Here is an 18,497-nt window from a genome sequence, read left to right as displayed (position 1 = left end):
CTTAAACTAACAATTACACTAACCCTTTTTCTAACACTTCCACTTTCCCATACACATACCCTTACCCTTTCCCTTACCTTTACCCTAAACATTACTATTACCCTTACCCTAACCCTTCCCCTAACACTTACCATTACCTAAACCCTTACCCATACCCTTACCCTAACGCTTACACTTACACTTATCCTAACCCTTACGCTAATACACACTCTAAAACTTACCCTTACCCTAACCATTACCCTACCACTTACCCTTTTCCTTACCCTTACCCTTGCCCTAACCCTTACCTTACGCTAACACTTAACCTAATCCTTACCATAACCCTTACTCTTAACCTTATCCATACCCTAACCCTTAGCCGTACCCTTACCCTAACCCTTACATTTACCCTTACCATAACCCTCACCCTAATGCTTAACCTAATCCTTACCGTAACCTTTACCCTATCCCTTCTTACCCTTACCCTAACCCTTACCCTAATCCTTAACCTTCCATTAGCCTTACCCTTACCCCTACCCTTAAGGTTACCCTACTGTTGCTCTTACCCTTACCCTTAAACTTACCCTAACCCTTACACGTACCCTTACCCTAACCCTTACTCTAACCCATACCCTAATACTTACAATAACCCGAACCCTTACCCTAACATTTACCCTTATCCTTACCCTAACACTTGCCCTAACCCTAACCATTACCTTACCCATACCCTAACACCCTTACCCTAACTCTTACCCTTACTCTTACCTTAAACCTTAACCTCACCCTTACCCTTACCGAAACCTTAACCCTAATCCTTAGCCTTACCCATACCCTAATCCTTACCCTTACCCATACCCTTACCCATACCGTTACCTATACCCTTACCCTTATCATTACCCGAACCCTTACACTTACCGTTACCCTAACCCTTACCCTAAAATTTGCCCTAACACTTAATCTAATCCTTACCCTAATCCTTGCCGTAACCCTAACACTTAACCCTTACCCTTATCCTTACCCTTACCTTATCACTTTCCCTAACCCTTACCTTTACCCTTTACCGTAATCATACCCTTATGCTAGCCCATACCCTTATATTTACCCTTACCCTTACTCTTATACTTACCCTAACTTTTACTATTACCCTAACCCTTACCCTTACAATAACGCTTAAAGTAACCCTTACCGTAACCCTTACCCTACTTACCCTTACCCTAAACCTTACACTTACCCTTACCCTAACCCTTACCCGTACCCTTACCCTTAACGTTACACTTACCCTTACCCGTACCCATACACTTAACGATATCCTTACCCTTTCCCTTACCCTAACCCTTACTATAACCCATACCCTAACACTTACCCTTACCCGAACTTTTACCCTAACACTTACCCTTACCCTAACCCTTACACTTAGCCTTACACTAACCGTTGCCCTTACTCATACCCTTACCCTAAACCTTACCTTTACCCTAACTCTTACCCTTACCCGTACCCTTACACTTAACGTTACACTTACCCTTCCCCTAACACTTAACCTTACACATACACTTAACGATATGCTTACCCTTACTCTAACCCATACCCTAACACTTACCCTTACCCTAACCCTTAACCTAACACTTATCCTTATACTTAACCTAACTCTTGCCCTAACCCAAACCATTACCATTATCCTATCCCTTACCCTAACCCATACCCTAACACTTACATTACCCAAACACTTACCCTAACCCTTACCCTTATCCTTACCCCAACCCTTGCCAAAACCCTAACCCTTACACTTACCCTTACCAGTACCGTTACCCTTAATGTTACTCTTACCCTTACCCTAAACCTTACTCTTTCCCTTACCGTAACCCTTACTCGTAACCATACACTTATGCTAACCCATACCCTTACCTTTATCCTTACCCTAACCCTTACAATAAAAGTTAGTCTTACCCTTAGCCTTACTCTTTCCCTTACCCTTACCTTACAGTTACCCTAACCCTTACCGTAAACCTTACACTTACCCTTACCCTAAACCTTACCCTTACAATTACCCTTACTGTAACACTTACCTTTACCCTTATCCATAACCATACACTTATGGTAATCCATAACCTTACCTTTACCCTTACACTAACCATAACCCTTACCCTTAACCTTACCCATACCCTTATCCTTACCCTGAATCTTAAGCTTACCCTAACCCTTACCCTTACCGTTACCCTTACCCTAACCCTTACACTTACAATAACGCTTAACCTAACCGTTACCGTAACCCTTACACTAACCGTTGTTACCTTAACCTTAACCTAGCCCCTACCCTTACACTTACCAGAATCCTTAAACTAACCCTTTCCCTTACCCTAACACTTCCATTTACACTTATCCTTACCCTTACCCTTTACCCTTACGCTTACCCTTACAGTAAACCTTACCCTAACTGTTACCCTAACCCTTACCCTTATGCTTGCCCTTACCCTAACACTTACCCTAACCTTTAACCTTATCCTTACCCTATCCCTTACCCTTTCTGCTACACTTACCCCTTACCCTTAATCTAAACCTTACGCTTACCCTTACCCTAACCTTACCCTTACCCTCACCCTAACCCTTACATTTACCCTTACCCTAACCCTTACGCTTACCCTAACTGTTAAACTTACACTTAGCCTTACACTTACCGTTAATGTTACCCTTACCCTTACCCTAACCATTACCCTTACCAATAAGCTTATGCTAATCCATACCATAAGCTAAACCCTTACCCTAAACTTACTCTTACCCGTACTCTTACCTTTACCCTTACCCTAACCTTACTCTTACCCTTACCATTCCCCTTACCCTTATTCTTATCCTTACTCTTACCCTTACCATTACACTTACCATTATCCTTACCCTAACCCTTATACTAATGCTTAACCAAACCCTTACCCTAACCATTACCCCAACCCTTACCCTAACCTGTACCCATACACTTATGCTAACCCATACCGTTACCTTTACACTTACTCTAACCTTAACCCTTACACTAAACCTTACCCTTACCTTTACCCTTAACCTTACAATTACACTTACTTTTACCTTTACCCTTACCCTTACTCTTACCCTAACCCTTACCCTAACCCTTACCCTTAACCTTACTGTAACACTTACCTTTACCCTTACCCTTGGCATAACACTTACACTTACCCTAACCCTTACACTTACCCTTACCCTAACCATTACCCTTACCCTTAACCTAACCCTAACGCTTACACTAATCCTTACCCTTATTGTTACCCTAACCCTTATTCTAAACCTTACCCTAACCCTTACACTTACCCTTACCCTTATCCTAACCCTTGCCCTTACCCTTGTCCTAACAATTAGCCTTACACTTACCCTTACCCTAACCCTTACTCTTACAATAAACCTTATCCTTAACCTTACCCTTACTCTTATGATTACCATAACCCTAACAATTACCCTTACCCTTAACCTTACCCTAACCCTTACCCTTATCCTTACCTTAACCCTTTCCCTAACAATTACCCTTATCTGGACCCATACCCTTAGGCTAACCCGTATTCTTACCTTTACCCTTAATCTAACCCTTACACTAACCCTTACCCTTATCGCAACCCTAACACTTACTCTAACCCTTACCCTTACCCTAAAAATTAGCCTTACCCTTACCCTAACACTAACTCTTACCCTTACCTTTACTCTAAACCTTACTCTAACCCTTACATTTACCCTTACCCTAACCCTTACGCTTACCCTAACTGTTAAACTTACACTTAGCCTTACACTTACCGTTAATGTTACCCTTACCCTTACCCTAACCATTACCCTTACCAATAAGCTTATGCTAATCCATACCATAAGCTAAACCCTTACCCTAAACTTACTCTTACCCGTACTCTTACCTTTACCCTTACCCTAACCTTACTCTTACCCTTACCATTCCCCTTACCCTTATTCTTATCCTTACTCTTACCCTTACCATTACACTTACCATTATCCTTACCCTAACCCTTATACTAATGCTTAACCAAACCCTTACCCTAACCATTACCCCAACCCTTACCCTAACCTGTACCCATACACTTATGCTAACCCATACCGTTACCTTTACACTTACTCTAACCTTAACCCTTACACTAAACCTTACCCTTACCTTTACCCTTAACCTTACAATTACACTTACTTTTACCTTTACCCTTACCCTTACTCTTACCCTAACCCTTACCCTAACCCTTACCCTTAACCTTACTGTAACACTTACCTTTACCCTTACCCTTGGCATAACACTTACACTTACCCTAACCCTTACACTTACCCTTACCCTAACCATTACCCTTACCCTTAACCTAACCCTAACGCTTACACTAATCCTTACCCTTATTGTTACCCTAACCCTTATTCTAAACCTTACCCTAACCCTTACACTTACCCTTACCCTTATCCTAACCCTTGCCCTTACCCTTGTCCTAACAATTAGCCTTACACTTACCCTTACCCTAACCCTTACTCTTACAATAAACCTTATCCTTAACCTTACCCTTACTCTTATGATTACCATAACCCTAACAATTACCCTTACCCTTAACCTTACCCTAACCCTTACCCTTATCCTTACCTTAACCCTTTCCCTAACAATTACCCTTATCTGGACCCATACCCTTAGGCTAACCCGTATTCTTACCTTTACCCTTAATCTAACCCTTACACTAACCCTTACCCTTATCGCAACCCTAACACTTACTCTAACCCTTACCCTTACCCTAAAAATTAGCCTTACCCTTACCCTAACACTAACTCTTACCCTTACCTTTACTCTAAACCTTACTCTAACACTTACATTTACACTTACCCTAAGCCTTACACTTACCCTTAATCTTACTCTTACTGTAAACTGTACACTTACCCTTACCTGTACTCCTACCAATACCCTTTTGCTAACCCGTACCCTTCCATTTAGCTTTAACCTAACCCTAACCCTTACGCTAACCCTTACCCTTTCTGGTACCCTAACCCTAAACCATACCTTTAACCTAACCCTTACCCTTACCCTAAACCTTACCCTTACCCTAACACTTACCCTAACACTAGCCCTTACTCCAAACCTTACCCTAACACTTACATTTACACTTACCATAACCCTTACACTTACACATACCCTTACCCTAACCCTTTCCATTACCATTACACTTACTCTTACCCATACCCTAACACTAACCCTTACCGTTACCCTTACCTTTACCACAAACCTTACCCTAAAACTTATATTTACACTTACCCTAACCCTTACACTTACACATACCCTTACCTGTACCCATACCATTATGCTAACCCATATCCTTACCTTCACCCCTACCGTAAGCCTAACTGTTACACTAACCCTTACCCTTATCCATACTCTTACCCTTACTCTAACCCTGACCCTTACCCTAAACCTTACCCTAACCCTAAACCTTATCCTTAACCTTACCCTTACCCTAACCCTTCCATTTAGCCTACCCCTTACCCATGCCCTAAAGCTTACCCTTACCTTACACTTACCCTTACCCTAACCCATAACCCCTGCAGAGCTTAAACTATGAGTTCAAATGGAAATAGGTAAAAAGTGATAAATTCCAGAACAGAACACTGGAACTTATTTACTTCCTACAAAATTAACAAACCTCATGAGCTCACAGGTTTCAAAGCAAATTAAATAAATGTCTTTCCCTTTTAATAACTAGGTAATTACAGGAAGTGCAATTGACTTTATGCTTGTTTTTACCTTTAAGTCGACACAGGTACCAATCTGGTGAAATAATGAAGAGAAATGTCAAGACAAACCCATATCAAAATGAGGTCAACATTAAATGAAGGAGTTGGAAGAGGTCAGGGAATACTGTTTATCTTCCTAACTTCCCTGGTTGATTTCTCACAGATGCACTGAATGTACATATGCTCTTTTAGAGCATCTAGACAACTATTCTAGCACTGGTCTGGGGTGAAAACAAAGCACTACCCTCATATGGCTAAGTGAGGGAAGAACTGCGTGTGAAGTGGGTTAATGTTAATGAAACTGCTTTCACTCCAGCCAGGCCTTATTTGACTTGATCAGCTTGTCACGAGGGAAACACAGGACAGATTAGCCTTGATGTCTACCTCACAAGTGAGGAAAGGCTAAGGATGCTCTTCCTGAGCAGTCCATCCTGTCAGCTGATCCAAAATTCACATCTGTCCGCTGCTGTGGTCAGCAAACTGCAGGTCTACAGCAGTGCCTGGAAAAGGTCTTGAGAGCACAGAAATGCTCACAGCTGGAAAAGGCAAAGGTGAGGAGGGGAAGGCAAGAAGGAAGGACAAAATCTGAGTGCAGGGCAGTCCCCTATCAAAATGCACTTTCTCAGGCTCATTCCAGATGACAGGACTATCTCACTGAGGGCATAACTTTAACTATCTCTTATTGAGGACAGCCTCCCTTCTCATACCATTCGCTCTACAGCAGTACTTTTCCACTAAATATTCATTGGTCAAACAACTTTGCCCACCAACCACTAACACCCAGAAACTTCCGTGTCTTAACGACTGAAGAAAAAGCAGTCCCAGATGGCAAAGCGTCTCCTGAATAGTCCCTTCTTTGTTCCTTCTAAACACTTTACATTCCTCCTGGCCTCATGATTAAGAGTCCAATGTTATCGCCAACCATGGGGCTTGTCTACCCCCATGGCCACAGTCCAACACAACACATAACAGGACTCTTTGCTTTCTCTCTTTCCAAACAAAACTAAATGTAACCCTAAACGAAATACTAAGCCTAGCCGTAATTAGGATCCTAAAGAAAACATGTGTCGCCAGTTTCTCCCATCAAAAAGTGCTCCCAGTGGAAACCTTTGAGTGGACCCGAACTACCTTTGGTAGCCTTTATGCAACCTGACACACAACAGCACTCTGCGTTTTCTCTCTTTCCAAACAACTCTAAATGTAACCCTAACACTAAATATGACCCTAAAAAACATGTATGTCGTCAGTTTCTCCCATCAAAAAGTGCTCCCAATGGAAGCCTTTGGGTGGACCTGAACCCCCTTTGGGAGCCTCTATGCAATCCCTCACACACCACAATTTGCAAATCTAATTGGAGCTTGTCATCACATCTTTTTGTGCAAGCAGCCACTGAGGCATTAAACAAATTGCTGTTTACAAGCAGACGTGCTCACTTAGAAGCATGTGGATTACACAGTACCTCTTTGATTATATGGATAGATTAATTGGGCTATATGGATATATTAATAGATTAATTTGCTAGTTATTGCATGGTGCCAAAGGTGGTTGGCCTAGAACACCAGAGTTTTCAAATATTTCTATTTGAACAACAAGCAATTTGTTAAAATAACAAATACTAGTTGCTGTTTTCAAAACTTAATGAATATATGAAATGTCCAGCAGCTTGAAAAACTGATGTTACTTTTTAATCAAAACATCAACTTTCCTTCAATCCAGAAAATTGCAACAGTTTGCAACCAGCAAGTGGTTTGATTCCAAAGACAATCCAATACCTAATGCTTTGTGAGCACATCTGTTAACTTTGATGACCATTACTGAAGTCCTGAATACAAGTAATTGGAATCTCAGCCATTTTCATATTCCCCACAGGCATAGCAACACCACACTACAAATATTGGACAAGTCATCAAGACTTCATTTAGACCTCAGTCTATACTTGCATTGCTAACCAAGATGAACCGACCTTAAGTAATATACTTTACATAACTGATGTCAAACAGTTCAGTTAAATACAGACTTCACAAAAGTATAGTGAAAACTTAAGCTAATGACCCAGATTCTCTTTTCTCTCAATCAATAAAAAAAATATTGCAACCATGGAATTAAAGTGGGTGCATGGCTGATGCAAGGGAAACCTTTGATTAAGTATGAAAAGCATACCTCCAGCATCCCAGGTTGTAGAGATTATTGAAAAGTTGTGGATAGCTGAGATCAGCATTTCCACCTAGCACGGCCCTGACTTTGTAGAATTCCATACATCCACAACAACTTATGTAACGTCAAGAAAATGTCTTTCAGAGGAATTTTAATCTTAACAAGCCATGAAAATCTTGCAGAATACATGAGCTAATACATAGGGCTTCACACTAATGGAAAATTCCACTGTGAAGGCAGACCAGAAGGTAGTGGTCATGCAAGTCATCCTGGCTCCTTGCTGATCCTACCTTACATCTTAAAAGCCTGAGTAGTTTTGGAGATAGTTATGCCTTCTCCTCATTTGGTAGTGGCTTTCTACAAGCACTGAAGTTCTTTTGATGCAGTTACATGTAGAAAAATTGTTACAACAATGGGCAATTGATGGTGTAAGCACATTCTAACTCCTCAGAACTGCATGACTTCTTTAAACAAAACATTACTTTTAAAAATTAAAAATAATAGGAAAGAACCAGAGGGGGGAAAAAAAATACGTATTTTACACTGCAATTCAACTTCCTTGCTGCAGTGGGTACTTTTTTTACTGGTATGACTGGCCAGGTTTTTCAGCTGAAAAGAGTATTTTAACACTCAAATTGGTCAGATCAGGCCTATAGGGACCATCGCTTGGTCATATTAAAATATAATTTTCACAGCAATTTGATTGACTAATCACTAGGCAATGTTCTTCTGCTCCTCACAAATGCACTACTACTGCCACTGCCTAGGTCCTTTCAGAGCCAGAGGTAACACTCTCATTGACCTTAATGGAAAGATAACGGACTATTCCTCAAGCTGTTTTACACAAGTGCTTATTTCATCTTCATTTTTGTTCTCTCCAGTGCTACATTCAAGGACATGCTTGACATTCAGTACATGTATATGGTGACTCATTTTCCCTATCATTCCTTCTAATACAGACCAACAGTGCCAGAAGCATGCGAGTAACTTTTGTATTTCCCAAGAACATACAGGTATGGTCAAAGTCTCACTTGGATAAATAGGCAGTACAAGAATCAAGCTAAGTATCAGCTACTTTGTAATCTGTTCACCAGTCATAATCTAATACGCTTCACCAAATGTTGCTTTCAATGACATTTGTACTTTGGAAGTGCTTTACAATGTAGTCCATCAGAACTGCTCTTTTGACAGCTACACCATGAACATGGGAAGATCTACAAGAAAGGAAAAAAAAACACCAGGTAAACTTTGCAAACACCAAAGTCTGTCAGTCAACTCCTCGAAGTGGACTCACCTGTCATCAAGCGTCATTTCACACCTCCCTACCTCCCCCAACCCTTAGAAATGAGGCAGCAAAGCAGCAATAATAAAAAGCACTGTTCTTCAGGAGGGGAAATGCGGTGAAGAGGAATAACAATACATCCTGAAGTAGTAAGATTTTCAGAGCTGACTATTGATTTAGATTCACCAGCTTCTGGGCACTCAGCTAGTTGTATTTTAAGCAGCCTAGATTTCAGAAAGTGCTAGACGCCCAAGTATAAAAGTGGCATCCTGGAAAAGGCCTCAAAGAGAGCCACTAGCAACAGCAAAAGGATTAATTTAATCATTTTTTTGCTTGCTTGCTTTCATACATACCACTAGTATTAACACTCTGCTTGATCCAGTCCACAAAAAACGCGATATTTGTGTATACTCCTGGGTAGCTCTTCCTTCCACAGCCCAAGCCCCAACTAGTGATTCCATGAAGGGTATAAAATCCTGAGTCATCTTCTGAAGGACAAACTAATGGGCCACCAGAATCACCCTGTGCAAGGACAAAGGAATCCTGTTACAATCCAAAAGCACTCCTTATGTTTTTAAAAGATAACTTCAGCTACACAATAGGCTCAAGGTTGCTCACGTGTTTGGGTGTCCCTGTTTTTAAGGGCAGTGAGAGAAATAACCGTTTGTCAAGGGATGTACCTTTTTATACAATATGAATAATTAAAATCCTACTGTTAAGGTGTGTTCCACTGTAAATCACCTACAGCCTGTTTGCAAGAGAACAGCTCCTAGGGAGGTTTCAACATTCCCGTCTTTTCAGAACACATCTGGACATACCCCAGGTATTAGAAAGCAAAGATGATGTGTGCAACTTACCGTGCATGAGTCCTTGCCTTCTTCCAGAGGGAATCCAGCACAGATCATCCTCTGAGTCACTTTACTGGGCAGATTTATGTAATAGGTCTGACATCTGTCAAGCACCAGGATAGGGACTTCCAGCTGACGTAGTTTTTTACTCTTTTCTCTGTCTTTAAAAAAAGAAGAAGAAAAAAAAAACGTTTTAGAAACCAGCAGAGGTATTAATTAATGATACGATACCTGCCTCACCTGACATCACAAAAAGTGAGGAATATCTCTGGGTCCCTTCAGTTTTGTCTTCCTCCAGAGCAGGACTGCTCTCCACAGTATCTCTCTAGTGCTTTAGACAGCCTGCTTATTTAGGGCTTCCAGAAAGCAGCTTTACTCTTCTCTTTTTCAAATAGCCTAAATCTCTATTATCTGATTGCTTTACTCCTACTCAGATCCACGCATGTCTAGCTGAGCTTACACAAGCAAAAACTTCTTAGCAAATCAGTTCTCCAGGAGACTAAGTATAGATAGAATTAACATTACAACACAGAACGAACCATAAGAGACAGCCACAGCCTGATCAGCCCTCAAAAGGGCAAAGACTACATACCTTCTTCATGTGTCCCCCATCCTGTGACGATGCACACCGTTGAAGGCTGAATCACTTCGTCCTTCGCAGGGAGGCACACTGGCCGCACATAGTGGTTGAATTCTAAGGGCTTGGCCAGTTGCAGTAAAGCAATATCTGAGTCCATCGTGGTTTTGTTAAAGCTTGGATGTATAATATACTGCTTCACTGATCTTTTCTAGGAAAGCAAGGACATTGACATTTGCTGAGTGACTTGAGAATCTGAGTCTTTGGTTTTATAAATCTTCTTTTAAAGCTCTTTTAAAATCTCTTATAAATTTGCACAATGTCTGAGGAGGAAGAAATATTTATAAGAAAGCAGGTAACTTCAGCAGCTGCTTTTATTAAGAAGTCAGGGTTATGCTTCTTGGACATGGATCAGGAAATGTGCAGGAAGCTTCATCCACCAAATGTAGGAAAAGGGTCTTGGAAAAACATTTGTCCAGTCTGAGCAAAGTGGAAAGCTGTGTCCTCATTATTTCTGGGAACTATTACCAAGCCAACTATTACCAAAATTTAGAAACAATACACTCCTCAGACATATTCCAGGATACTGAGCTTTACACTTCATTAATGGTGAAGACAGGTCTATATTGATGCAAGTTCTCTGTCAGTCAAATAAAAAACGTTGTACAAATGCAGATTAAAACCAGCATTCAGGCTGTTAAATTGCTGCATCATGAACAACTTGAAAGATACATTTACCTTAAAAATGTATTTTGTAAGATTGATATGCTTTCTGTTATTAAGCAGAACTTATAGTACCTGTCTGTATTCTTGCTCTGTAAGATCATGAAGTCCTGTGACCACCATCCATAGGTCTCTGTACAATTCCCTGCCAAAAAAATATAAATACAATATAAGCCCATTCTCAGGCTGCTATAACAACATTCATAAAACGTGAGAATCTTATAACCTCCCTCACCCAAAACAAATACTAAAGCCCTACATATTCCTGGACCAACACCACCTGAGGACCACACTACCATACAAATCTATGGAAATCTCATGATGAGGCCATAGCATATCTCAAACACATAGTGAACTAACAGAAAGATAAGATTTATAAAGACTTAGAGTGTCTGCTGCAGGACTCAAGACCTGCATGGTCAATACCATCCAGGGATGGCGCTGGTCCCTATCTTAATGAAAAAAACGGGTAACCTATACATCATAACTACTCATCAAATGATATGAAGAAATGTAACAGGTACATTTCATTTCATTCTCTGTTATCTTAACCAAATCCTTTCAGCTCCTTGAAAACATGTCATAACTCCCTGATAAAATCACATTAAGCCATGTACACAAATTCTGATGCATTGGCAATGTGTGACAGAAAAATCCTCCTTATTGTGGCTCTTAGAGCAGTACTTTCAACACAGTACAACAATGCTCCAGACATAAAATTTTGCAAACTAATATTTAGAAACTTAAAAGACAAAGTCAAAAATTCAAAACAGCATTTCCATTTCAGAGTTCAATAGAAAATATACATGTACATATCTAAACATCTTTGTCATTCTTAGCTTTTGAATGCTTCCTCTCATTTTCAAGTAATTACTACTTTATTTAGAAATTGGTCCAGAATATCTCATTATCAGGGAGGATTTTTATAAAAGATTTTAATGACTCAAGATGTGTCATTTTTAATGACTCAAGATGTATGTGAAGTTTAATTTATGTGAAGTATGTGAAGATTAATTTAAAATCTAAGTGTGATTCATTTGAAATTGGTAGTTCAGTCTATGAGATGAATAATTAAAGTACATTTTATAAAGTGTTTATAAAAAGAGTCTGAAAGTCTCACAGACTGCCCTCTTGGCTTCTGTGCACAAAACCTTCCTTTATGTCCTCTTAAAGTCTATATAAATTTAGTAATTTTAAGACTTTTTGATAGGTTGATTCTACCTAGAGGAAATCATGCTCTGCAAATGACCCAGAGAGAAACTGCCTGAGAATAAGCAATGGATGACAAGATGACAGTGTCTTGTCATCTCTTCTGTAGACTGATCTGAAAGGAAACCAATCCTACAGAATGAGGCTGCTTCCTAAGTAGCCACTGTAAGGCTAATACGTGTGTGTAGAGAAAGAGTCCTGACTGAGTTGCAAGTAGGTAGTAACCGAAACCATGCCAGCCTCCCTAGGCAGGACCACCACACTGCAGAGATGCACTGTGCAATCGCAGATATTCACAGCAGAGGGTTCATCCCAGTGTACTTACTTAGAATTAAAGCAATGAGCAGCTGTGACAACCCATTCTTTGGCAAGGACAGCTCCTCCACAGATATGCTCATTCGAAATTTGTATGCTGACCTGCCAAGGCCATGAGTATGGTACTGCTTCTTCACCTCCAATTATCCTACTGAAGATGAACCTGGGCTGATTTGAAGGCACTCCACAAGTATCATCTGAAACAGAAAAGACCCTATACTCTTTGCAATTATTTTCCAAGATGCAGGGTGTAAAACTGACTGACAGGCTGTAAAACTGACTGACAGGCTGTAAAACTGACAGTGTATTGCTCTAAGTGACTTAAGAAGATGAAGGAAACAAGCAAAAAATGTCTTCTATTATTCAAAAGCTAAAACATAGAAATGTTACTATTCATCTTTTATTTCCACAACACATCCTAAGGAAAAAATCTTAGGACAACTCAGAATGCAGCCATTAAATATTTGGAGAAAACACCATTTCAGTCCTAGAGGTACTCCACATTCCCATGAAGAAAATATACCTCAGGTTGACATACCTGTTGTAACCTGTATTTCTTCTACAGTCGTATCCATATCTTCAAAAACTTCTTCACTAGTTGAATTCAGAGTATCTAAATCTAGCAAATGAAAATAACAAATGTGTTAGTGGGTTGTCTTGAATGATACTTTTATTTCAAAATTATTTTTATTTCCCTATTATCATTTTTGTAGAAGGAATAGATTTCTACAGCAGGGGCCTGTGTTATTACATATTCACATGGTACTAAAGTACCATTTAAAATGTATCAAAATACTTTTACACAAAACAAAACCCTGAGGTTTGGGGGAGATCCATTGTTTCTCTTTACCTGCTCAATAAGTCATTTGTTCAATGTCTCAATAGGTTCATACTATTTTTCACTGAAACTATGTATTATGTGAAAATCTCCTAGAACAAAATCATTCTGAATATCCAGATTCAGTGCAGAGCCCTTTGTGCTGCCCCAGTGAGGCAGTCTCCCAAGTTACTTCTATTACCTGTTACATGAACAAAAGAGATTGTAGCTTTGAATCCTTCAAAGGTCTTTGTTTCATCAGAGTGAAAGACAACAAGCATCAGAGCAGAGGAGCTTAAAACAGGTGCTGGTAGGTCAAATCCACAAGACTTAGCTAAAGATCAGAAAGCAGATGTTCACAGCAGATTAGAAGGTAGTTTTTCATCCTTATCTCTTTCAACAGTCTGTGCATTCCAGCTGCCACATAGGAAGGTTAAAAAATAATAATAAAAAAAGAACTATACACAAGAGAGAAATAGATAACCAGACTGAGGCTGAAGGACAATTCTATTATTCTTGTCAGTCTGTTTAGTAATTATCTCGTAAGAGCAAGGAGAATCATGTATCATTGTGCAAGATACTATTGCAGCACTCACGCTCTTAGGTTGCCATTACATATAGAACACACTGGAAAATTGGTTTCCTTACTGCTGTTTCAGCACTAACATCTGCCAGTGCTAATCTAAGCAACAGCATTAATTAGTGTTGAAAAGATTCGATTGGCACAGGTCTTCCTTTCTTTTGATATAAGCCAGGGGAATCTCTATCAGGGTGGTAAGAATAACATGAATGCACATCTGGAGTGAAGAAAAACTGGACTCTGAAACCCATGGGTTGCTTTCTGTTCCTGATCTGACCAACATAATTACTATAAAAACAAATTATTGTCCTAAATTCTTCTCTTCATTTACATGAATTCAGATTTCATTCCATATAGAACTTAAATACACCAAATAGTTATTAGATGTCTTTTTGCCTCAACAAGTGGAACAGAAGAACCAATACATGTATTTTCATGGTACTCAAACTGGTACCTTCAACATCACCCAAGATTCTAATGTTGAACTTGGTTTTACACTGTAAAACAGAGCTACTGAAAATCATAGGACTGATAGTTCATCCCCAAAATATGTTGAAAATCAAAAGTCAAACCAATTTCCTCCTCTTTTCCCACATCTTCATATACAGTCACAGCATCGTAAGAGCAATCTTCACTCTCTTCTACTTCAAAAGATTTGTATGTAAGCTTTACATTAAAGAAAAAAAATATTGTTAAATTCACAAATTAAAATTCAATTATCTACAAAAACATCTTTAATAGTCTCAAAGATTATTTTAGGGTCATTCAGACCTCTAACAAGTGACACGTCATATTAAATTTCATAGAAAAATGTGTCAAAATAAGATGACACATGATAAACCAGAAAATCCTATTTTACTATTAACCTAAAGGAGAAATCAAAACCTATCTGGCTTTTGGGATGGAAAGCAATTTCTCTTAACTGTATCCAGCAGCATTATTCAAGGTTATGTTGCTAGATCTTGTTTGTCCTTAGCAGCACGCTTTTGTGTCTACTAAATGTTACCCGCTTCCATTCTGTAGACACAAGAAGCACTCATATTATACCTTGATTACATGGTCCTCTGGTGCACAAATAATCCATTGACAGTCTGCCAGATTACTGTACTGTTCTGGATAGTGCATGCTTTGTAACACTCCTTCTTCAAAAAGGATGGCTATGGACTCACAGCCAGAATCTAGAAATCCAGAGAAAAAAAAAAAAAAAAAAAAAAAAGGAGGCACCTCTTAAATCATTTGGAAAAAAAATAAAAATAAAATCCAGAAAACCTCTCATGGTGCTTTCACACAATTGAGAAAGAAAACAGAAAAAGAGCAGCAAGCTAACTTCTTCTGTGTTCTCCTCCAGTTTATTTTTTCAGGCAACCGCCCAAGAGCACAGACAGGTATATTACTAGACTTAGACTTACTAGGAAGTATATGTGGTGTAAGAGCTTTATACATCATGGAAAAACCAGTTCCATAATCCTTGCTGTCAGAAACAAATTTCAGCCTTATACTATTGGAGCCAATCAAAATAGGTAATGGAAGATCTCCTCCACAGAATTTTCCTGTAACAAGATATCAGATAGTAATCATAGTTCAAAATATTTAGTCACTTGAGAAAACTTTGAGGTACTATTTTTTGTACCTGGCTATAAAAAAACAAAGATGAAAAGGAAATTGCCTACCCAATCCCCTCTATTCACTACTAATCCATTAGTCCAAATAAAAGAAAATAAAAATATTAAAAGTAGAATTAAAATATTAAAAATTGAAAATCCTTGACACCATCAATTCACATGCTGACACAGCTCCCTAACAGGTATTCTTCCATTCTTTTCCCCTCATAACCTCTCATCATTTAGTTCAGATCACATGTCACAATGTGTTCATTATGAAAACATGAGTAAAACATCATCAACTGCAATGTCCTCTCTAGGTTTGGTTACCTTTAGAACAAAAGGTTATGCTAACAGATTATTTCAAAGAACAAGAGGACAGTAACTCACCAAGAAGTCTGTTGTCTTTTGAATATACTGATAAAGAATCAAAGTCACAAAATGTTTCTGGTTCTATATCAAAGTGGGAAAAATGAAGCAATATATAATTTCCTTCCGGTACAAGTAGAGTCCATACACACAATCTGGAATGATAGATTTGTTCCTGTTGTCAAAACTACAATGAAAAACAACCACACATGTACCAGGAAGAGTTTCTGGGCAAGGTTTCCATTTGTCTACTCACTGGTGGTTTTGATAGAACTGTTTGAGACTTCCAGGAAAATGTAATTCTCCTTCACTGTCTGGGAGTTTGCCATCTTGAACACCACAAAATGCTGCATTGCAGAGTAAAAACAAAATAGGAAGAATACATTTGCAATTATCTGAGACTATTGTGAGACTCAAGACTGCTCAGCAGTAACTTGTAACTGATGTTGTAACTGTAACTGATGTTGTAACTTGTAACTGATGGCAGAATGATGCTGGGTCTTTCCTGTCTTCCTTCTTTTATTTAAAATTACAGCAAGCCATTTTTAAAGCACAGAATTTGAAGGCAAAAACCAAGCACTGCCAGTGCCCTATCATATTTTACTGTAGAAATGGCAGTGCTTGCTTTTTACCTTGAATAAACTATTTGCTAAATTAAGATTTTGGTTGAAGTATTTTTCAGGGACAAAAAATGCATATCACAAGACATAAGTATTCATTGCTGTCCATTTATAATAATGTTCCTAGCTATATTACAGCAGGAAACTTCTGTAACAGTACAACATGGTATTGGAAGAAGCAAAAGATTTTCTGTCGAGATAGCTACTGCTGCAAACTATAACTACTTACAAAAATTGTCTCCTCTTGCCTTTCTTTCTCCTTGCCAAGGTAAGCTAGTAAGACATTTATCAACACTTCATGGAAAAAAAAAAAAAAAAAAAAAAAAAAAAGAGTTATGTACTTCAACGATTATCTTACCTAAATTGTCCTAGGAAGACCAGTAAAAAATTTTAAAAAGACAAACACCCAATGCTCATTGGTATAAACAAGTCTATGCAAACTGACTGTGTCATTTGTCATCTGAGAAATTTCTAGATAGTAAAAACTGAAATTCTATGATCTAGTTCACAGGAGTTACTATTATCCTTATGTGAAATGGTATGTAGTTGAACCGTGCCCAAAAAAAACCATAAACATACCAAAATCAAAATAAAACTTCAGTTGTAAAACAAATTATATCATATTTCCTTTTTTAGTTATTTTTGCTTTTGATTTTGTTTTTTATATTTTATTCACAGAAATGGACATCAGACAAGTAGATTCATCATAAACTGCTCAGAAATATTATCAATTTATCTCATACTTCCTGCTTAGAATCTATATTATTATACAGAATCAACCTCACTAACTGGATTTCTTGAATTACTTGAGGCTCTGTTCTATATTTTTCCCATTAATCCTATTTACATTTCAAAAAAAGGTATTGCTTTTCATACGTAGCTGTCTTAAGGGAAATTCCTTTCTGAAGTCACCAGCACATAAGTAGTATCCTACATAAGTTGTTTTTTGTTTGTTTGTTTGTTTGTTTTTTAATTGAGTCAGAAGAAAAAAGTGTATTTTTAAAGTATACATTTTAAAGTGCATTGATGAGTCATGCTATAAATATGTTTCTTCCTTCACGGATTATATATCAGACTATTCAGGGAGCAGGTTGGTTATGCTCTAACACAGATAAAAGATTCTGAAAAAATACTGTACTCACGTGTAGAGCTTTTCATTTTCAGGTCTCATAAGGGAGGAAGGGGGTGAAAAAAAGAAGAATATATTAGTGTAGTTTTGTATTCACGACATACATTCTATTTTTAACAGTGTGAAATAGTAAGTTTATACAGCTAGCACTGACACAAATTTGAATGCTTCCTGGGGACATATTGCCTACAGTAAATTAGACTTGGAACTAAAACAAAATTGCAAGTTCATGCAATGCTAATTTCAGAATAAACAATTCTAGAGCAACCACTGCTAGAATTAACCACATATTGATAGGCCACTGCTCAATCTGAGCAGCACTCTCTCTCTGTTTTGAGTAGATATGATACATTTCAGGGAAGCAGAATCCAACTGCTTCCACCACATCAGGGACACAGAGACATTGAGCCTGACAGCAGTTACACTCCAGATTCTTTGCACCAGTGCAACAGTGTAAAAGAGTGGCAAGTGAATCTAGGAAATTTTTATTTTTTTTCCTCATCATTTTTTTTTAAAGCATTGACTAACAAAACCTCTCAAACACAC

At 38.6% G+C, this 18,497-nt stretch overlaps 1 protein-coding gene across 8 annotated transcripts in view; it reads right to left on the bottom strand.

Annotated features, from left to right (window-relative positions):
* Window positions 1-8,859: 8,859 nt before the first annotated feature.
* The window catches only part of OVCH2 (ovochymase 2), a 53,078-nt gene continuing 43,440 nt past the window's right edge, over window positions 8,860-18,497 (bottom strand). For all 8 annotated transcript variants that reach the window (XM_084530434.1, XM_084530439.1, XM_084530437.1 and 5 more), the window contains 14 exons: window positions 17,965-17,988; window positions 16,459-16,549; window positions 16,224-16,357; window positions 15,642-15,782; window positions 15,280-15,410; window positions 14,805-14,898; window positions 13,855-13,986; window positions 13,374-13,454; window positions 12,846-13,032; window positions 11,387-11,456; window positions 10,604-10,799; window positions 10,021-10,172; window positions 9,517-9,685; window positions 8,860-9,095 (listed from right to left, as the gene is read on the bottom strand). In XM_084530434.1, coding sequence (XP_084386560.1) covers window positions 9,073-9,095; window positions 9,517-9,685; window positions 10,021-10,172; window positions 10,604-10,799; window positions 11,387-11,456; window positions 12,846-13,032; window positions 13,374-13,454; window positions 13,855-13,986; window positions 14,805-14,898; window positions 15,280-15,410; window positions 15,642-15,782; window positions 16,224-16,357; window positions 16,459-16,549; window positions 17,965-17,988 — 1,625 coding nt within the window. In that variant the 3' untranslated portion in view covers window positions 8,860-9,072. The remainder of the gene's footprint in view (window positions 9,096-9,516; window positions 9,686-10,020; window positions 10,173-10,603; window positions 10,800-11,386; window positions 11,457-12,845; window positions 13,033-13,373; window positions 13,455-13,854; window positions 13,987-14,804; window positions 14,899-15,279; window positions 15,411-15,641; window positions 15,783-16,223; window positions 16,358-16,458; window positions 16,550-17,964; window positions 17,989-18,497) is intronic.

This window comes from Aythya ferina, assembly GCF_964211825.1.
Source record: "Aythya ferina genome assembly, chromosome: 10".
In the NCBI taxonomy this organism is placed as follows: Eukaryota; Metazoa; Chordata; class Aves; order Anseriformes; family Anatidae; genus Aythya; species Aythya ferina.
The sequence above is the reverse complement of the archived record's forward strand: the minus strand, read 5'-3'. Positions and strand labels throughout refer to the sequence as shown.